Source organism: Phacochoerus africanus, chromosome X, assembly GCF_016906955.1.
Source record: "Phacochoerus africanus isolate WHEZ1 chromosome X, ROS_Pafr_v1, whole genome shotgun sequence".
In the NCBI taxonomy this organism is placed as follows: Eukaryota; Metazoa; Chordata; class Mammalia; order Artiodactyla; family Suidae; genus Phacochoerus; species Phacochoerus africanus.
This window is the reverse complement of record NC_062560.1, coordinates 73,410,557-73,434,184: the sequence shown is the minus strand read 5'-3', so window position 1 is coordinate 73,434,184 and position 23,628 is coordinate 73,410,557. Positions and strand designations below refer to the sequence as shown.

The following is a 23,628-nucleotide window of genomic DNA, read 5'->3' as shown; positions in this document are numbered from 1 at the left end:
TGACCTATCTTTAAGTTCAAAAATTCTTCCTTCTGACTTACCAAGTCTGTTATTGAAGCATTCTACTCACTTCCTTCATTGTATTACCTAGAGCCAGAATTTTTGCTTGCTTCTTATTTTATTATATATCTCTTTGTTGAACTTCTAATTTTGTTCATGTATAGTTTTCCTGATTTCAATGAGTTATTTAATTATCTTATAGTTCAATAAGCTTCCTTAAAACAATTGTTGAATTCCTTGTCAGTTAATTCATAGATCTCCGTTTTCTAGGGTCAATTACTAAAAAATTACTGTGTTCCTTTGTTGGTGGTATCTTTTTTTTTTTTTTCATGTTCCATATACATTTGAGGTCGCAAGAAACTCTTTCAGACTTTATGGATTTTCACTTCAGTGGGGAAAGACCTTTACCTGCAAGTGGGTATAAGGACTTTGGCTGGATCAGGTATGGCTGCTCTGGCTCTGGGTGGGTTACCTTGGAAGCTCCACATCTGGGGACACAGAGGATGCAGCAATGTTGATTTTATGTAGCTCTACAAAGTGAGGTCACCGTTGGCAAAAACTGAAGGTCTCTGGCAGGCAAAACCAGTGGGTGTACTTGGTGAGGTCCACCACTTGCTTTCCTTTTCCCCACAGGGGGAAGTTACGGCCAAGGGGATACCACTTGGTTTTAGGATCTAGTGTGTAGCTGCATACACAACAGTAGTGTTTATTTATAGACACTGAAAAACCCCAAGGACACCTTTCTTTAAATATTATTATTATCATCATTATTCTATATCTGCTAACCTTCACTATACCAAGTTAGGGATAAATTGTAATCTTTTCATAACATACATAGATGTAAACCTAATACATTCTTTTTTCACAATGATGGATATCTGGAGTTAGGCCAAATTATAGATAGCCAGGAAAATGAACTCTTTACTAAGTTAGAAATTAGGTCGCCAGTATATCTCTCAAAAATTTTGTTGTTTTGTTATAAAGGAACGACATAGAGGTTTTATAGAAAGTCTTTTTCAGAAACTAGTATACCTGAGAAAATATGACAAAGTATTCCTTGAGATCCCACTAATTCTTGTTGGTACAAAAATTCTTTTTATTTATAAGTGGCTTCCTGTCAAATGTTCATTACAACTAAGACACTGCAAAATCTGAAAGCCAATATGAGTTAAGAGAGGTGCTAGGACTGGAAACTGATGGTAAGTTTATCACTGTATCTTCATCATAAAAACAACTTTTATCCTAGAGGTTAAATAAAACAAAATTCCTGTTACAAAACAACGTTGAAGCAGAGAAATAACGTGGAAAGTGTAAACACTTTAAACTTAAACATTTATGGGTTTAAAACTTAGCTCTGCCACTACTATCTTTGTGACTATGGGCAAAGTTGAAATACTCTGTGCCTCTGTTTCCCAATCTACAAACATGGGAATATTTGAAAATTCCCTTTTTTCTAATAATTTCATAAGAAATAAATGAGTTAACATGGGGGATAGAAGATGAATAATCTCCTGGAATCTAATGCACAGCATTGTGATTTTGATTAACAATACTATATTATATACTTGAAAGTAACTAAAAGATTCAATCTTAAAAGTTCTCACCACAAAAAATTATAATTATGCAATATTATAGAGGTGTTATTTAACTCTATGGTGAAAATCATATTGTAATATAAAAATGCATCAATCAACATCATGTGCACTTCAAACTTACACAATATAAAAGTGTACATGCTTCCACTGATTCCCCACTGTGAGCACTAGATGAACACCAATTCTCACTATGCAATTCACCAAGAACACTTCATTTTTAGATGGGTTTATCATACTGATTTGATTTGATAATATCCCTCTTGGATTCCTCTTTCCTTCTCCCTTGGTTGTCCCTTGTCATTCCCCACTAAAATTACATATTTATTTATTTATTTATTTATTTATTTATTTATTTATTCATCCACTCATGTATGTTGATAGTTATAATCCCACCTACTTCCAAAAGAGATTTCAAGGGTAATCTTGTGATCAAAGCCAAAGTACAGTTAACACAGGGTAAAGGAGTAAAGACAATTACTAAGAATGGAGGAGACATCCCACTCCACAGGCATCTTTCTCTTGTCTCCTTTTATTTCTTTTTTTTTTCTTTGCTTTCTTCTTGTTCTTCCTCTTTGGCCACTGCCAATTAGGCCTCAAGTCCACCAGCACCCTCATGTATCTAAGAAGGTGGTACACCACTAAAGCAAAGGTGGATTCTCAGAACTGTATTTCAGTGGTAAATTATTTAGAGAAAAATGAAGTAAGAAACTTGAGGTGAAACTGAAGAAGGCAGCTCTTAGCAAGCAAATGGTGCAATATCTACCACCATAAATATTAGAATTTAACCCCACTATAACAAAACAATGGAGATAACTCAATATTTCCTGAAATGGGATTCTGACCTGTAATGGTTTTCTAATTTCAAGGTATAAGTTAGAGATAATGTTGAGCATCCTTTTGTAGTCACTAATTATAATTAAAGTATATATATTATTCTATCCTCTACCCTCAGTTCCTCTTTCTCCCATCCCAGAATAAATCAAGAGTCACCTGCCTTGGATTCCTGAAGACACTCACCTGTATTTGAATTAAGATCATCAGGCTCTGATTCAGTCCCATTTTGGCTTCCATTTCCTTGAAGAGTGTTCATAGCCATAAGCTTCATCTTCTGCAGCTTCATCGCCTCAGCCATTGCTGCAGCTGTTATACCTAAAACCAGAACCATCCCTTTTAAAACATGGGCCACTTCTTAATATACCTGAAAACTGGATACATTTCTTTAACAGGCCTATGCTATATAGTATAAACCAAAAGTAAGCCCAAGTCTAATTTATGAATAAAATCCTTTAACAAAGTAATTTTCAACTCCTGTTATTACTTCATCTTACAATGGACAGTTTGAAAATCTGAAAAAAACATTGAATATAGGTGCAATTCCCAATTCAAAATACAAATAAAAGAAAGAGTATAATATTAATATTATTTTAGAAATTCCAAAGCTCTTGCTAATGTGTTCTAGTGTCTGTTAAGAGCTCTGGACAGTAGTTTTAGACAGAATTCATGATATATTAAAATCCATCTAGAACTATTGTCAGAGGAAGCACTCTGAAATGCTAGAGTGAACCACTTTCTTATGAATATCCTTGTTGGCACTTCTGCTAAAGAATGGGCTATTTTGTGTGTGAGTGTTACCTTAGACAGAAGGGAAAGGGGAGGGAATGCTTACGGTAGTAATTATACCCATTTACTGGCCTCCTTCTTACATGCCAAGGAACCAAATAAATGAAAACACAGCAGGCCACCTCTGAAAGTTTGCCAGCCCTTGTAGTATAATTACTTTCTTTTGAATTAATATAAGACAATTTTTAAAACTCTATGTAATGGTACAAAGAAGTAGGAATAAATATCCCAAAGATAAAATGTGAATGCTTAGGTTTGAAATTCTTCCTCCCAGAAAGTCTGTATCAAGCAAAATCATAGAAGTATACCCAGAGATAGGTACTAAAAATAGATCAATCCATACTCCACGAATGCCCTCCAAAACATCTGAATTCAACTAAGTTATTTTTAGATGGTATCAAAATACCTAACCATCTACTGGTTCACTGGTACCATGGGCCAAAAGAAAAAAAAAAAATTCTAGCACAATTTAAAACAGTATCTTAGAATTCAGTGAAACTCATTCTCCCCTGCAAATGCAAGTCAAAGGGGAAAAAAGGACATATTGGTCGGTTGCTGCAAAGAAAATATAACTACTATTATTAGAAAAATCTAATCAAAGGGATAAGGTGAATCCTTATGAAAAGTATAAGGGGAAGATAAGTACAGCCTAGAACATCTAACTGTGTATGTTTGGTGGAATCGCTGAGATTCTGTGTTTTACTCCTCTGCACTCTTTACAGTGCATGGAAAACACCAAATGAAGCAAATTTTTCACCTGATATGGTAAGTTGATATGCTTGTCTATGAATCATGGCAAAGAAAGGATATGAAAGAAAATTAATGTTCAAAATGATGGTATACATTTGTACATTTTTCTATGTGAGGTTTTCTTGCTATATTTAGTGTTACTGATTTCCAATACCCAAACCGGTCTGACAAGCATCCACGATAACTCTGGCCAAAAAAAAATATGATGGTGATGATTTAAACAAAGGGATCCTGCTTAGAGCTGCAGGGCTGAGTGTCTCAAAATTAAAATTGTATCAGGAAAATTTTCCAAAATTTACATCAGCTCCTCTGACTAGCAATTCTGAAATGGATCCTGACTAATGATTACTGAATTAACATTTTTCATTATTGGTGTATAAATAGTGGATTTTTATGAACAATATATAGAGTCACATGCTGTGAAAACTAAAAGTTGACAAAATATCTTACAGACAAGAAATTCCAGGTAAAATGTGTATCTTAAAAACTAAGAATTAATGAGGTGTCCTTTCGTATTTTTAATTCATAAAGAGGATAAATTCCAATATCTATGCATTCTTTCAAGCTAATGATATCTGTATGATATAACTGAAGAAAAAGTCAGTGAACAAATTCAGAAAGTAATATTAAGTTGGTAAAGAATCAGTATAATAGCATTATAAAGATATTTTAGGAGACATCTATTTCCATCTCTTCATTTTGAAGATGAGGAAACAGTCTCCCAGCAACATGTCATAAATAAGTTATTCAGGGGAAGATACAGAGCAAAACTCGTTTCCTGATGGGTCCTAGAGGTATTTAAGTACTGAAGTACTTCAAATATGAGTTAATGAGAATCTGTAAAGGGATACAATCCCCTTATCACATATAGTCTCATAGTCTTAGTTGTCTTTTTATATCTGCTTACATTTGATTTGAAGCTTAGAGTCCTAGACTCTAAGTCATATGTCTTATATTGCTTCATAGTCTATATTGCAGTGACTTTGAATTTATGAAAACCTTAAATCCTATTTGTTGAGCCCTCAATATAGCATTAGAACATATATGTCTTAGGCTAAAATCATAATCAAATGTGGGGGAAAGAAATGGAAAAGATGTTATGTTTTTTTTATATTTCATTAGCAATTTATTCTTTTATTCAGCTGTTCAGTTAAAATTCTTAAACTCAGGATGTGCCTCAGTGTAACACTGATGGATTTAAAAGAGCAAACTTTCTGCAGCCACCAAGTTCAAGATGCAGCCCTGGAACAGCACAAAAAAAAAAGAGCAAGCTGATTTAGAAGATGCTGAGTTAAATTTTACTTAAGAACTGAATTTCAGCTAATCAGACAAGTAGAAAATGGTAAGTTTAATGAGAAAGAAAAATGCCTTTAAAAATGCAAGCACTATAATTATAGGTAAATATCTATGATATTTACATAAACATCTGGAAGTATAAAGTTATCTTTTTCAGGGACTAAATTTGAAAATGATAACTTTTACATTATGTACAAATTACATATATTTAACTGATTGAAAAAGATTTGGAAACGCAGAGACTCAGTGTTACTGGGAAAATATTCACCATTTGCATTTTATGATACTTGAGCATTTACTTCTGTAACTTCAGCATCTTTCATTCTTGTTCACCTACTTTCATAATTGGTTCATGTCTTGTCACTGTAATTGTTGACCAAGTCGTAATGTACAGTCCTTATGATCATTTATATTCACTTTTTAATCTAAAATTCAATACAACTATATGAAAGTGCCTAACATATCATAATTTCATGAGCATGCACACACACAGAGATGTTTATTATTGACTATTATCATTAGTAAACATCCAAGCTCCAATTCAGACTAGTTAAGAGATACAAGGATTTTAATGAATATCTAAACCAACTCCTCCATTTTACAAATGGAAAATTAAGTTCTACAGAGGAAAAGTAAGGGACTTAATATAACACAGACAGTAGGGCTAGAATGAACACTCATGTCTCCTGGCATGTACCTCAAGTGCTTTGTCCAGTAAATTTCACCTTCTTAATCTTGATTTTAATTTCTTTAAAACTCTCTAAAATTTTTCTTTTGAGATACATTATAAGTAACTTACCAGAACAAGAAATAAATTGTGTCATATACCTTTTCAGGGCTTCAGATTATTCAACATGCAAAACCAGGGAGTTGGACTAAATGGTCTTTACAGTCCTTTATGAAGCAGTTATTCTAACTAGATGGGTTTTGTATATAGTTTTCTCATGCCTCCAAGTTTTGTATTACCTGTGCATGCTCTAAAGCAAAATTGCTCTTGCATTCCTTTCTCACTAGTAAACAAGCATTTAGATCAAAAATTTTATGTGATCTATAGTACTAAAACCAGAAGTGCAGTGGGGAAAATATCCATGGGTTTGTAGTAAATTTTACAAGGGAATAAAACCAAAAAATGAATTTGGGTTTTCAACAGTGACTGAACAAAAATTAAGGCAATTTTATAGTTTCCTAATGATTATACTGTGTCCATCTCTTCATAATAATTTGAATGATTTTCTGTCAAAGCTGTGAATAAGTAAATTAACTAAAAAGAACTATGAGTAATCAAATCTTGAGGTTTACAATTAATTAAATGAAATGGTGAGTCAGTTCTATGCAATACAGTTTTATATTTTAAAAATAATATTTATTTAAATTAACAAAGTGTTGCATTAATAATATCCTTCCCAAAATGAAAAGCGTTTAGCTCTCCCACATTATTACACTTTACCAGTCAAGTACTGCATGTTGGCTTGTTTGTTATTTGCATTCAGAAATGCTTTGGGTCAAGTATGATGTACTAGAACATGAATAATGAAACATCTGGTGGTATGAAATGTTAATGTTATATGCCACGTTGAATCTAGTGGAAACAGTTTTGAAATTTCCTATAAATCAACTGGGAAAATGTAAATCTTCTCAGAGGTAGTATTCAGGTTCATTCTCAGGAGATGTTTATGCTCTGAACTCTGTTATTCAGAAAAACACTTGGACTCTTAAAAGATTCAGAATGTAACTAAGGGGAAATCCATAAAGATATAAGAATAGAAGAATGAAAGAACAGAAAAGCCACATGCAAGTAGTTACAGGACACCCAAATGAAGAGCAAATATTATCGCAATAATTAAGAATAACCATTCAGGGACAGATGCAAAATTTAAAACTACTCAACTCACCTCTACGGCTATGAGGGAAAGGTTGACAAAACACAGGTATGGGAAGTTCTTAAAACAATAGCTATATTTGGCTAGACATCATCAGAGCCACCAAATTATGTGCACACTAGAGATCTGCTATAATGAATGGTATGGATATTTTGCACACTTTGTCGAATTACAGATAAATATGAAAAGAATATATACTCAATCTTTGCTAAAGATCCATTTATCCTACAAAAACAACAGACTGGAGAATATACAAGTCAGTGCATTTTCCATTCAGAATGGAGTCAGACTGGAAAGTTGACAATTAGTAAGAGCTGACAGGGCAAGTAGCACAGCATAGTAGAGAGCACAACCAAACCAGAAACAAAGAAAGCTAGTTGTTGCTTTGAGCAAACTGCTGTCCTATAGCCTGAAGTGTGTGACACATTCCAAGTTGCCAAGCAACTGTTTCTGTTTATTTTCCTGTAGACCTTTCTGAAAATGCATAAAAGGCATTTAGAAGTCTGAAAGTCTAATAATCTCTTCAAATGCTCCAATTACTTCTGACATTAAAAGATTAAAAGTAAGAAAGAGACACCATATGAACTTGTCTTAGACCAACTTTTTTCCAAATTATTTTTCATTGCCCTTTTTGTCCCATTAAAGTTAAAAGAGAATTGTTGGGTGAGGAAGGTAAGGGAATTCTATGACCAATTGAGGCAATACTGGGTTGAAAATAACAAACTTCATATGGCACATTTTATATGCCACAAATCATTGTTATTTATATATTTACTTATTTAGTATTCACAAAAAAACTTCAAAGGGAAGTACCATCATTATTTCTATTTTTTGGATAAGGAAACTGAGTGACAGAAACTGAATGTGTCTAAATCACATAGCTAATAGACCTTGAACTTAGGATTTAAACTCCAGTGCTTTACTGAAGATATTTTCAAAACCTATAATATCCTAATATGTATTATGGTTTTCCAAAAGAGGCAGAGAGCATACTACATTTTATAAACTTTTTTTGATAAGGGAATTTTCATCAAATACCTATTAATAGCTCATAAGATACTAATACTTCATAGAACACAGTTTGAGAAATATTGCTGTAAATCATTTTTTTAACTTGGCGGCAAGCTTAACTTCAACTACTGGGGCACCATTTTTTTTGTATTTGAATTTAAGTTATATAGAGAGATATAAGGAAATTTAACAGTTTACATAATGTTAACTATTTCATTGAGTAATCATCAGTTACACTTGTCTTTAGTGATATCATTTTAAATTGGAAATGTTGCATATTTTTAAACATAATCACTAGCAATTTTTAATTATGGTTTTGGTATCCCTCAATAGACCATTTTTTATTTATGCAAATTTGAGCTATATAAATATTTCTAATAGTATATATAACTTCTAGTAGATTATACACATCCTTAGGTAACTTACTTGAGTATTTTAATTGAGTGCTATAGTGTAGACATGTCGATATAATTTCTAACGTCTTGCAACACTGACCTCCCATTGGTCTGATTTTAAAATCAGCAATGGCACTCCCAGCAAACCTCATTGTCAGTCTAGGAGAAAGCGTGCAGATTAAGATTATACATAGATTAAGGGTGACAACATACCTCAAATTTCTAACATTACTACAAGAGTAAGTGTTCCCATAACTAGTTAGCCCAGGAATGCAGGAACCTTAGAACATTTACAGCAGCCTCCTTCCACAGCCATCCTTAAGAGCAGGAATTCTTCAAGTAGACCATCCCAACCAGATAAGAAATCTACCTGCTAGTCTATGAAATATGGTCTCTCAGATATGTATCAAATTCACTAAACCAGAGAAATAATTAAATCTAACATTTCACATACCAAAGTCAGTTTCAATACTGTTTCACTAGTCAACTTATTTTGCTTTTTCTATTTAGTCTCAAGGAGATTCTTGACATTTTAGAATCTACAAATAACAAATGCTGGAGAGGGTATGGAGCAAAGGGAACCCTTCTTCACTGTTAGAGGGAATGTAAATTGGTACAACCACTATGGAAAACGTGTGGAAGTGCCTCATAAAACTAAATATGGAACTACCATATGACCCAGCAATCCTACTCCTGGGCATATAGCCAGACAAAAATTTCATTAAAAAAGATACATGCACCCCTATGTTCATAGCAGCATTATTCACAACAGCCAAGACATGGAAACAACCTAAATGTCTATCAACAGATAAATGGACTAAGAAGATTTTGTACATATACACAATGGAATACTACTCAGTCATAGAAAAGAATGAAATAATACCATTTGTAGCAACATGGATGCAACTAGAGAGTCTCATACTAAGTGAGGTAAGTCAGAAAGAGAAAGACAAATACCATATGATATCATCTATATGTGGAATCTAAAATGTGGCGCAAATGAACCTATCTACAGAACAGAAGCAGACTCACAGACATGGAGACGACTTGCGGTTGCCAAGGGGGAGAAGGGAGGGAATGGGATGAACTGGGAGTTTGGGGTTAGTAGATGCAAACTATTACATTTAGAATGGATAAGCAATGAGGCCCTACTATACAGCAATGATATGAGAAAAATTATATATATATATATATATATATGAATGGCTGGGTCACTTTGTCATATAGCAGAAATTGACACAACATTATAAATTAAATGTACTTTAATTTTAAAAAGTAAAAAAAAATTCATTGTATAATGAAAAACAAAATAAATGAACAGACCAAACCAATCCAAACACATACAGAGAACAGAGGAGTTACTTGAGGGGAAGGCTGGAGGGAGAATGAAATGGGAAAAGGTGATCAACTCTACTGTGACCAATGGAAACAGAATTTTGTGTGGTGAGCACAATGCAGGGTAAACAGAAGTAGAATTATAATATGCACATGACACATAAACAATGCACATTGTTATAAACAATGTCACATCAGTAAAAAACAATTTTATTTTTTAAAAAAGAAACATATTTGGGTGTTAGCTTCAAGACCTCACCATGTTAAAATTAGAACAAAGTAGAGAAAATTACCCATGGCCACTGCATAAAGGTAAAATGTGAACTTGTGGAGGAGTCCATATTTTTGATGATGGTTACTCAACAATGTGGATGTATTAAATGCCACCAAATTGTATTATTAAAATTCTTAAAATTGTACATTTTATCTGAGCAAAAGAAAACATTTTCGGTCAAGTCAGTGAGCTCTTATACGTCAAAAAACAGAGAACAAGTATATAAAAGAAAAAAAATTATCAACTTCTGGCTTACTGCCAAATTTGTGGCTATTTTTATTCCATAGTTGCTCAAAGGAAGTATTTGAGTTTCATTTCAAACATGTTAACCACAGTTAATTTCTGGTTTGAAATGTGCTTGACTGTAACAATGGTGCTAACAAGAATATTTACAATAAAGTATATATCATGTTATCTATAATTTATAGAAACAGACAGCCACAGAAAAAAGTTACATTCTTATAATAAAGCTGAAAAAATGATACATTAACTCAATTCAATGTTGATTTGCAAATCAATAATAACAATAATCAATTGAAGTGAAGCCTACATTTAGATGATTCGGTATTGCTCTGCAGCAGGTATAACTGATAAATAAAAATAAGGGAGATTAGTATTAACAGAACTAATAGGAGAGAAAGAGAAACAAACCTAGCCAACTTCAAATTTATAACAAAAATCAAGTTTGCCTTAAGATAGCTTCCAGACTGAAAAGGAAATTCAATTTACTAAATGCATTTTTGAAATATGCATTTCAGGAAATAAGAAGATGAATTTAGGAAGACATACTTTAAGACTTCTCACTGAGGATATTAATAATAAAAAGTGGTGATTTTTGTGGAATTCCATTTTTTCTACATGTTTTGTTCTGCTCACCATAGCTATACAACTTGTATTCCTACTGCTTTTTGGAAAAATAATTTTGCCTGTGTGGAAAAACAAGCAATACATTTCAGAATTAGATAAAATAAAATACATTTTGTTTAGAAGGCAAATTCAGGAGGAATACTTCCTACCCATTTTCTTTTTAAATATAATAAATTGGAACTTAGCCTGAAATTAAAAATCTATTTGGTCTAAAATTAAGCTGCCATGATAATCTCTGTGTAATAGCTAATGAAAATTCATTAAAAGGTATTAACCTGCCACTATGAGAATATTAAACATTGATAACAAACCACCTTCCAGAAAGGTAATTGGCTTCCTGAAGATCACTGCCACTCATGGCTTGTAAGAAGCTGCTTTTCCCGAATATATACCATAGGTGCCAGAGAATGAACTGTGCAATGATTTCTCAACTCTTCCAGATAATAGTTCTCAAAATCTGCCATGTTCTGTTGCCCAGAGAGATACTATACTGATTCTTTGTTGTTTGTACTCAACATTATGACATTTACATCCTAAACATTAATGTACTACTTAAATTAAAAAATTAAATCCAGCAAACCATCTGGAAAGGTTGATTAGTCAAAACACCTGCATTTTAAGATAATCTGAATATTTATGATAATCAAGATTAATATATAACATCAAGAAAGACCTGAGAAAATTGCAAGGAGAGTGCTTGTCTGGCCCAAATTATGATGTAAAAATACTGCAAGAGGAATCAGAAGGGCTGGATATGAAAACAAGATTTATCTATAGCTAGCTATATGCCTGAGTCACTTTACCATCTCTCAGAATCAATATTCTTGTCTTAAAAATGAGGCTCATGGAAGTAATCATGATGTCTTCAGTGGGTAAATGGATAGATAAAATGTGGTATATCTATGCAATGGAATATTATTCAAGGCTAAAAACAAATGAGTTAGCAAGTCATGAAAAGACGTGGAGGAAGCTTAAATGCATATTACTAAGTGAAAAAAAGCCAGTCTAAGAAGGCTACATATTGTGCAATTTCAACTATATGATATTCTGGAAAAGGCCAAATTACTGAAAAAATAATCAGTGGTTGCCAGGGATCAGTGGGGTGTGGGAAAAACAAAGCACAGCATTTTTAGGGCAGTGAAAATACTGCATGATATAATGATGATGCATATATATGTCATTATACATTTACCGAAACCCACAGAATGCACAACACCAACAATGAACTCTAAGGTAAACTATGGACTTTGGGTTATAATGATGTGTCAGTGTAGGTTTACCCTTGGTGACAAACGTATCATCCTGCTGAGTAATAATGACAATGGAGAAGGCTATGTATTTGTGGATGTAGGGGTTATATGGGGAATCTCTGTACCTTCCTCTCAACTTAATTGTAAACCTAAAATTGCTCTAAAAATGTATCTAAAAATATGAGGTTCAACCCACTGTTCACTTTCAGTCTACATGGAAAAATTACTTCCTAAATAACCATTTATTGACTTGTCATACATTAACTTTATATGTTATTCATGTCTCCCTTACCTAGGCTTAAAGCCCCTTACTGGGAGAAACTATGTATTATTCTTTTTTGTAGCATTTTTTCTTGTCTTCTGTATTTTTAGGGCTGCACCCACAGCATATGGAGGTTCCCAGGCTAGGGGTCGAATTGGTGCTGTAGCTGTAGGTCTACGCCACAGCCACAGCAACACAGGATCCAAGCTGTGTCTACAACCTACACCACAACTCACAGCAATGCTGGATCCTTAACCCACTGAGCGAGGCCAGGGATAGAACCCAAAACCTCATGGTTACTAGTCGGGTTCATTAACCACTGAGCCATGACGGGAACTCCTGTTTTTTCCTTTTTTTTTTTTTTTGTATCATTTCTTAACTCTTTCATTCCTTAGTGTCTGACATAGTAGTGGGTACTTGATGGTGCCCAGTAAATGAATGCAGAATAACCAAAGGAGCATCATGAAGGGAAACCATTAGGAGGAAGAAAAAGGACTACTTGACTTGTTCAACAATGCTAATTCTCTAGTAGTAGGTCTATTTTGCATTCTCTCCACAATCATATTCTGCCTAGACTTCCTGCCAAGACATAACAACAAAAATGAGAAATGGGCAAAGAGATGGTTCACTCAATTACTTGAAACTGCTAACAGTTAAGTTTGTTTTACTCTTTTACTGTCTGATTGTGCCATTCTTTTTTTTTTTCTTTTTTATTTCCCCAATACATTTTTTTTTCTACTGTAGAGCATGGTGACCCAGTTACACATACATGTATACTTCCTTTTTTCTCACATTATCATGCTCCATCATAAGTGACTAGACATAGTTCCCAGTGCTACACAACACGATCTCATTGCTAATCCATTCCAAAGGCAATAGTCTGCATGGTGCCATTCCTTATCATCAGCTTATGCTTTTGCTTTTGCTTACTGAAGCAGTATACATAAAGCATCTGTTTTAGAAGGCAAAGCAATATGTTATATTGAACATAGTTAAGTGAAAAAATCTGCAACAGAATTAGTCTTAATCTCAATTTAAGGAGCACATGAAGTTAACCATAGGTGTATTGATATAAATACATAAATAAACTTATGGTCACATCTCAGAGGCTTCTGTTTGTATAATATTTAAATAAATGCAAATGCTAATTCTTTTAAATCTAAAACTTTAAAGAGATTAATCTAAACCTCTGCAGAAATACAGACAAGGAATAAAGTCTAAATTATGCCCACTATGATAATAACCTTCATTCAATTATATGTATATGTTCCTACGTGTTTTAAATATAAATATTGAAACTATGTATCTATTAGCTATCAGAATGTGTAATTATTTGAAGCTACCTGAAACAATTAACAACAACATGAACATTTGTTATATGAGTTACAAGGGAGAGTAAATAGATACCATGCGTTCTTATTCTTGAATCTTCGAAGGACACAAGGTATTCGGCAAGATTATTTTTTAAAGCTTACTTTACTTTGACTCATAAAAATGCAGTGTGATAACTCAAGACTTTTGTCACTTTTGAAACACACTAATCTATTACATTTTAATAACCAAATATAATAAAATATTTTGGTATTATTATTTCCAGATTAAAATTACATTCACTAAATTTCTAGGGCCAGAAAAATCTGGCTGTCAGAGTGTTGATGTGGCCAAAAATCCTTCTACATCATATGAACTTTTACTGTAAATAGAGCTGTCTTTCTTCTGAGAGCAACTTCATTGCCAGGATGGGCAGGGTTTTTAGGGATTATTAGGTATTGCCATCCAACATTAAAAAAAATATCCAGTGGACATGATTTTCTCCTAAAATTATTGTGGAGAATATTATCTTCAGTTAAGACATGAAGATGACATGTTTTTGAGCTATAGGTATCCAATATTTCATCATGGCCCAATCGAATATACAGTTACAAAGGAGAATTCTGATTTCTATACAACCTGCTCGAAAGCATCGTTATCTGACATGTATTAGTGCTTAGGTGATAGAAAAATAATGCAAAATTTAATAATTAGGTTAGATCACTGATAGAGGATATATATATATACACATACACACACACATACACAAGCATGCACACACAATAAAAATGATTCTGCATAGAGCTGCGGGCTAATGAATGACTTATAAGGTGGCACATTCTTTCTGGTTTCCTGAATTCTGTCACAGTTCTATTAGCAATAAATTCAGAAAGAGATACAAACCATTTTTTCTACATCAAACAATAGCTTGAGGTTGCTAAAGGGGCACACTAACTCAAATGGATCAGATGAAACAAAAGCCATAAAAAAAATTATCTCTTTCCTAACCTTTTCTTCAGTCAGAATTCCAAACACTTGGTAATAATACGTCTGACCTCAAAACTGCTATGGCTAGAGACAAACAAACATACACAGCTGGGAGAGAGATGATGATGGAACAGTCCAGCAAAATATTAGGAACACTACATCATCTTGATGATGAGACAAGGAACCCTACCTTTTGTAGCTTGTGAATGTCCTTGGCTTTTGCTCTTGTGAATAAGATACTATGTTCAGAACCAATAAATGAGAACAGAAACATTATCCCTGATTCCAGTTTGCCAAACTATGATCTATTTATTCCCTTTCATTTCGATTTATTTGTTCCTTTTCCTTTGTTATTCTCCTAGGTCTTCGATAATTGTTGGAAGACTCTTTCCATTAAGACTAGTAATTTGAACAAACAGATTGGCATAAATCATGGGCCTTCTCTAGTTAATGGTATCACTTCAACATGATCTATATCACCATTCTTGTTAGTGGTTATCCTAGTAATGAAGCCCCTTCAATTCTGTCAAATTAAACTCTTTTTAACAAGTTATTATTCTCTACTTTTTTTTTTTTAAGGAATAGCATCTTAAAAAAAAAAAAAAAACTGCCATGGGTCTTACTTAGGAAGACTGACACATTAAAAAAAGTTTCATCTGGCTGGTTGCAATTGAATTTAGAGCACAGGAAATTTAGAAAGTCCCACATGAGATAATCAGATTTTATAGATAAAGTGCATTTCACTTCTTTCATTTGAATTTCTTGTACCAGTAATTTCAAACACAGCATTAATTTTCTAAGCAGATTTTAAAGAGCATTCCTACAAACTCATACACTATGAATCTAAAAGGGCTATCTTGATTCGGTAATATGAATTAAGAATTTCACAATCACTTTTTTTAAAGTTTTTTTTTCCATTATACCTAGTTTATGGTGTTCTGTAAATTTTCTACTGTACAGCAAGGTGACCCAGTCACACATACACATATACATTCCTTTTTCTCACAATATCATGCTCCATCATAGGTGACTAGATATAGTTTATGGTGCTATACAGCAGGATCTCATTGCTTATCCATTCCAAAGACAACAGTTTGCATCTATTAATCCCCAATTCCCAGTCCATCCCACTCCCTCTCCTTCCCCCTTGGCAACCACTAGTCAATCACTTCTTTATAGTTTTACATTCCTTCTTAGATATGCTACTTAAGAACTTCTTAAGTGATCTCCCAGCCTACAATTCTTCCCCCCTCCAGTCCATCCCATAGTCTCTTGTTTATCAGTGATATTTTCTTAATAGTAGCATTTTCACATTTTCCACCCACAGAAAATTTACTGGTCCACCACTGCCTGTAAAATAAAGTTCAGAACTCTTAATCTATTATTTACAATGTCACACAATCTGCCCCCACCCACCTCTATAGGTGAACCTTCACATTTTTTCCCATCATATACCCCACACTATAACCAGACTGAACATTCTCTTACCCATACAGCACTAGCTCATCTTCCTACCTTTGTAGATTGTCCTTTTTGCCTGGAATGCTTTCATTCCTGTCTTGACCACTACAGCCTAGACAATCTTTAAAGTACAACTTAAGTTTTATCAACTCCAAAAAGCTTTTTTAAATTCCTGAAATTGGAAATAATTCTCTTATTTGAACATTTCCACAGTACTTTACATAGACATATTTATATGAACATATTTATCACTTTCTGCCTTATTATGATTACATTTACAGGTAGATCTTGCGATCTACCAAAAATAAAGTTGTGAAGGTTAATGTAGGGCACTGACCATGTCTTACTCAGTTTTGTACTCATAGCAGACTCTAGAATATTGCCTTGCAGTAGGCAATATTGATAAAGTGTGTCTAATGAATGTAGTATTCTGGAGAAAGAGACTTAGAGTGTATAAAGATCCTCAGTACTCAGAAAGTAGTCACACATATGGGTAAATACTACTCACACACATATATACACTGACATCAAATACCATTTTTCTATTTAATTCAACTAGTCACCATGTGTTGTCATGTCTCTTTTGTCTTTAATATATCATGGAAATTGCCTTATAATTTTCTTAATAGGTGAAAGGAAGAATGAAAAAATGTATAAGCCTTCCTAGTTGTTTTAAGATATTTTTAACACAAAGTTTTCATTTAAAAATATATCTAAAGAAAAAAAAGTTTTCCCTGATTAGTCATGGAGTAGCTATGGCTGGTGAGCAGAAAATTACATTATAATGAGCAGCTACCTGTTATCAAATTACAAGGCATTTTCATCAAAGGACCTAAAAAGGCAGCAGACTGACCAGTTAACATGTTTTCACTGACCTGGGGGGATTTTTTTTCCAGTTAATAGCTTCTGAAGAATGCTTCCTTTTGATACTTGTCTCTGACACCAAAATAATTGTCCCATTTAACCAGTCTTCTATCACATATATCAGAGAATCCTATTTACTCACACACTACTGGAACATTAAAACACAATAGAGTGATTGTCTCTAGAAGAAAAATTTAAAGATTGACATTTTTTTACCCCAAAAGGGGGTTGAGATCAAAAGCTAACTTTAATAGATGTTTGACTAAGGTCATACTCCCAGGAAATGGAACACTGAAGATGAAAGAAAAGAAATAGGTTTGGCTTTTGATCTCAGCCAAATCCATTTGGCATTGTTTAGTTTTTATATAATACTTCAGTTTTAGGTGATATCATGACTGAAATGAATTGGCTTTCTTCTTGAGGCTTTAATAGCTCCATATTACTCTGGTTTTTAGCAAAGTTTAGTGGAACAGATTTCTACTTTGTTAGCCAGTATTACAATAACATTTATAAACACATTGTCTTCATCTATAAGTGCCACTATCATATGATATCCATGATATATTTTCAAGAAATGTAAAAGGGAGCTCAAAACCCAAAATTTTCCTATTAAATCCTCTTGAAAGAAAAGCATCATTGAAGGCATTACAGATTTGTAAATAGCAAAGAGACTTCTTAATTTTAAGTACATTTTGAATATAGATTTTCTATGAACTGGAAAAGTTTTATTGTTACTTTATAGCTCATTATTGGACAGAACCAATGTAAAAGAGAAAAATAACTATTCTTGAACACCCACTACTATATGTAAAGCACCCTTTAGGAACATTATATACATTATCTCATGTAATCTTAAAAACAACTCTATGAAAATGGAAGGACTATTATGCCAATGATACAGATGAATAAAATGAGAGTGAAAGAATGATTAGCTTGAGTCGAATCATATAGTGAATAAGTAATAAGGCAGAGCTCTGACCAAGCTTTATCTAATTTCAAAGTTCTATCATTTCCATGATGTTCTTTAATTATTAAAATGCTAGAACAAAAACAAAGCTCATTTCCTTAGTTACATAAAGTAAGTGATTCTTAAAACTATGCCAATAATTTAGATAGGCTTATATATGGGCCATTATTTGTGATGTGGGGAAAATTTATACTATTTAATTTATCCACCACTTGCCTAGATATTCATGCCTCCCCAAATTAATTTTTGTTAAAAGCTTACAGGTTTATCACCCTGGCAGTTTAGGATATTGTGTATTATTTCTTGAATTATCCTAATAACTTTCTCAATGTGCCACTTCTCTTAGCAGGTGCAAGCTGTCTCTAAGTATCTACATTTTATAATGCTTTCTTAAAAAGAACAAGAGATTTCTAGGTGACAGTTTCTCATCATCTATCAAAAGACTTTACCCAGTGTATTTTTTTTAATAAAATGATCACCACAAAGATTAGTGACTCTTATGAGAAGCTTGAGCTTTCAAATTAATAGATTAGCAAGTGATTTTAGAAAACAAAAATCAAAGGAAACATCATATATAACAGCCTCTTGTTAACAGATCTTAAACATTTCAACTTTATTAAAAGACAAACCCATAGTTCCTATGTCATACTAGCCTCTAAAAGGTGGACATCAATCAAAAAGATTAAGGACTCTCTGTACTGAAAACTGACAGATACCCAGAATTGGAGGTCCTTGCAAATCTACTTGTCTTTGAAAAACATGGGATAAATTAGGATATCCTCTCTATCTCCTTCCATTTATTTTCCTTGCTTGTCAAAAGATTATTCAGTGCTATTTCTTCCCCTCCTGCACTGCTCCCACTCCTCAGTCCTCCACCTAGCCCTTTTGCAGTCTGTCTCAATCACAAACAGAAATCACAGTGGATAAAATAGCAAAAGAACTTTCTAACTGTTCTCTGGAACAAATCAAAATTTAAACATCCTGAGGAGAAAAGGCTCAGATTTAAATACTTTTGAGACTCAGAGGATTTACAACATGTTTGGCATTCTGGTTTCAAAGGAAAAAACAGATCAATGTGTCAGGGAAACACTGAGGGTTTTGTTTCTATCCTTCAAGGAAAAAAGTTGTAGTAGGGGGAAGCATGTAAAAGATAGAAAGCATACCATTAACTTTTAGTGGCTATCTTCTCTGATGTAATTTTTATGGGAATGGTGGTGAGGAAGCTAGGGAAGGTTGCTGTCCATGTTGCCCAGGGAGAATTATTTTCCATATTTCAAAACAATCAGCCAACTCTAATCCTAAAAGTGACAGGGAACCACAACTGACACAATTGACAGTCTCAGCAATTACCTGATTGAAGACAAGAGACCATTCAAGTCCATGTCCTTTGTCTATATACAAATTCAGAGGTAACTAGATTTTTCATTTTAAAAGATATGACAATAAAGGAACATTTAAAAGCTAACTGGAATTATTTTACCTTTATTGTTAAAGGGTGGAGGTGGGGGGAAAGGAAAATGGAACATTTCAATCGCTAAAGATCTAAATAAAGCAAAATTAAACCACTTTAATTCTATGGAAATTTGATTGCATAAGTTTGAAAAGTCATCTTTCAAACAATCATGGTTATATTTCCCTTATCAGAGTTAAAATTTGCAACCTGTGTAAAGCAGCCAGTAAAAAAGAAGAGACATATTGTACTTTTGCTGCAATTTTGCTGGAAAAAAAATTAGTCATTAGAAACTCAGTGGATACATATATCAAAGAGTGAATTAAGTTCAGCTGAGTTTAAAATATTTCTTACAATAAAAATTATAGAAATTTGTGGCTAATGAAAACATTTTTAATCTATTTGACTGACACTTAATGGAATATTTTATATTTTAGCTGCTAGAGCATTAACAAATAGAACATTATTTCTCCTCACATCTACCTTCCAACTGCACTATAATGTCTTTGTTTATTATGAGTTGGTATTGTAAGTATTTAATGAATGCCCACATTAGCAGAATTAAAAAAGTGTTTTCATTTCTTTAATGTGATTAAGCTATCGGAGTGATTGTAATGCAGCATTTCATGGTACAATGACTAAGGGGAAACACTGTACTATCAGCCCAAGCGCAACTGATACTGTATCTTTCTGTTCATTCAGCATTCGCCTGTACAGCTTCAGTGAGGAGAGGATGATAGGTGGGTATTATGCAGTATCTCAAATCCTGAGGACCATGGTTTATTTAATAGCAATGTCAGTCAGGATCTATGGCTTGAAGAAATTTCAAGAGTTGTGTTGTTAATGCCACAGAGCGCATAAGATGATTTTCAAAACAGTTTCTTCCCTATAGGTAGATAATCTTCAGGTAAATAGATTGATGAATTCTACAGGTATTTAGAACACTATGTTAAAAACATTTCTCCCATATTCTCCCTTCTCCCTGCTGACTTCAGTAGAAAGAAATTCACATAGAATATCTGCCTGGGTATGCTTTTCTGGTTTTCAGATATATTTGACTAATGTACAGAAAATTAAATATGTAGCTCAGATGCCCAAGTCTAAACCATAGATATTCAACTTAACAGACATGGTTTTTATCAAAGGAAATTTTTACATAGAATAAAATGCAGTAAGGTTCCTAAAAGATCTATTCAAACAGGTGTGTGATATTTCATCTCCTTTTTCTTTCAAAAATATGTTAGGGAGGGAGATCCTGGTTATGTTTGATGATCAAGTTTCTTTCCCAGCATATACAAATAATTTTCCTAGTGAAGGAAATTCACTGTACACTATCAAGTGTATTTTCATAGAAATTATAAATTGATATGAATTCCTGGACTGTATGGGGAAAATACATGAAAGAAAGTTTGAGACTTAAAAAGCTAGAACTCATGAGAAATGATTCTGTGTACATTTAGAAAATGAGCAAATAGATGTGGTAAGTAAAGTAAAAAACATTGCAAATAAGCCTATTCTACTGTGAAATTCTGTGTAGTTGTTAAAAATCAGCAATTATACATTCTTCTTCCTTAACCAAATTGCCAAAACATTCAATTTAAAAAGTCATGTGTTTCCAAGTAACTTAAGTATAATTGACAGCTAGATGAAATATAAGGCAGATAATTATAAGAAATCTAATGTAAAGTATAAAAAGATAAAACTACTTATGAAAAATCTGAAACAAAACTATGCCTTTTATCTTTGCATATTATCATCTGTCTTTTTAATCAATATTAATGACAATTTGCATCTACATATAGATTCATAGTTTACATAAAACATATTCACATATATAATATTATTTATTCATGAGAAAATTTCTACAAAGTAGACCAATATAAATTTGGCTCACTTCAACAAGAATATATACTATGTAAGATATATTTATCCATTTAATATCTCTATGAAGTAAATATAGAAAAAAACAAAGAAAACACAGAATGAGTTCCCACTGTAGCACAGTGGGTTAAGGATATAGCATTGCTGCAGCTGGGGCTCAGATTTGATACATGGCCCAAGAACTTCCATTTGCCGAGGGAACAGCCAAAAAAGAAAAAGAAAACAAAGAAAAGCTTTTGTAAAATAGGCAATCTTTCTTGCATTTTCTTTTTTATTCACAAGTAACAAAATATAGGGTGTATTTTTCACTGAACTACAAAACAACAAAATAATATTCACTGAGCTCATAAACGGTCTGGCAATATGATAGTTTTTAAAACATACATTGTCTCAAGTCATTCTCCCAATAATCCTAAAGGAATTCAAAGTTGTTATTTTTCAGATAGGGGAAGTGAACCGAGAAGTTAAAATCTTGGCCCATTCAAATAACTAAATGATGGTGGAACCAGAACTAAATGCAAAAGTTTTTGTTATGAGCTAATGTCTTAATACGCAAGACTATTTTGAGAGGCATTGTTCAAAACTAGATTTTTATATCAAAAAACTTTATTCTATGTTGAAAAATTCATTTTTTTTTTAGGGCTGTACCTGCGGCATATAGAGGTTCCCAGGCTAGGGGTTGAATCAGAGCTGCAGCTGGGGCCTATGCCACAGCCACTGCAACAGGATCCCAGCCACATCTGTGACCTATACCACAGCTCATGGCAGTACCAGATCCTTAACCCACTAAGTGAGGCCAGGGATTGAACCCACATCCTTATGGACACTATATCAGGTCCTTAACCCACTGAGCCACAACAGGAACTCCCCAAAACTACATCTTTTATGATACTTATAGTTGAGAATTTTTTTGTGGTTTTTTAAAAAAGAACTTTTTCTAATGACATTTCGCTACTTTATGTGTGCTTAACATATACCATACACAAGTTGACACAAATGTTATCAATATTTGTAGAATATGAACTATTACCAGTGTTTGTAGAAGACAAAATCTTATGCTAAACATGAGGCAGTTAAATGGCTGCTGTCAGTGTAGTAGAGAGAAAAATTATAGGCTCTGAAGTCAGAGATTTACATTCAAATACTGCTTTAGTTACTGCCTGAATATATGATCTTGTGCAAATTCTCAGAGTTCTTACTTATAAAATAAAAGAAAATGATACTTTACAAATTGTGCAGCTGCTACTTAAGGAGGATTAAGAAAAGAAAACATTGGCAGAAACTGGGAAGTCAATAAATATATATATAGATTATAATTTTTATTAGTCTTTGAAATATGAAGTCCTGTTTCCAACACCAGACCATGGTGATCTGGAGATAGGTAAATCTGGTTTCAAATTTCAGCTCTAATACTTTTCTTTGGCCAAGTCACTTCATTTGTCAGAACTACAATTTCTTCATGAGTAAGCAGGGGCAACAATATACATTCAGTGCTGTTGTGAGAATAAAATAAGATGAATAGAGGATAGTTTACCTCATAAAATATTTGCATTTGCTAACTTTTTCCCAGAAATACATTAAATACCACTTCAAAAGAGAAAAGAATTAAAAAATGCAGTTTAATTGCTTCAAGAAATTCAAATCTGTACTCCGATAGGAATAGCTACAGATGAAAAGAGATTCTCCCATTCTGGTTTGCCTTAAGGTCTCTTTCAGAAGGGACTAATAGGAGAGGGTGATATCAGGCACTGATAGAGTGCTTTAGAAGCTTTCAAGGTGATCTAAAATTGTATGGATCTATTCTTTGTATTCCTCTTAAAAAGAAGGTTATGCATTGAAAAAACTTTTAAAGACACATTCAAGAAATCTTGCTACTCCATTTCAAATGTTGGGTGAGACATTGTATCAACGACATAAAAGTAATCTTGTAAATTTATTTTTCTCTTTTTAGATATGAGCATCCTAAATTGCTTTCTGAGATTAACTTCCAAGGTGCAGTTTGCCTTAAATGAAGGTATGAATTAACCCACTTTAAAATTTTATTTTATTTTATTATTTTTGTTTTTTAAAGATTTTTATTTTTTCCAATATACTTGATTTACAGTGTTCTGTCAATTTCTACTTTACAGCAAAGTGACCTGGTCACACACACACATATATGTATATTTTTTC

At 33.1% G+C, this 23,628-nt stretch overlaps 1 protein-coding gene across 1 annotated transcript in view; it reads right to left on the bottom strand.

The window, feature by feature from the left end:
- The window catches only part of DACH2 (dachshund family transcription factor 2), a 560,533-nt gene that overhangs the window by 208,060 nt on the left and 328,845 nt on the right, over positions 1–23,628 (bottom strand). The window contains exon 4 of the mRNA XM_047764685.1: positions 2,613–2,744. Within this exon, the coding sequence (XP_047620641.1) occupies positions 2,613–2,744 (132 nt within the window). The remainder of the gene's footprint in view (positions 1–2,612; positions 2,745–23,628) is intronic.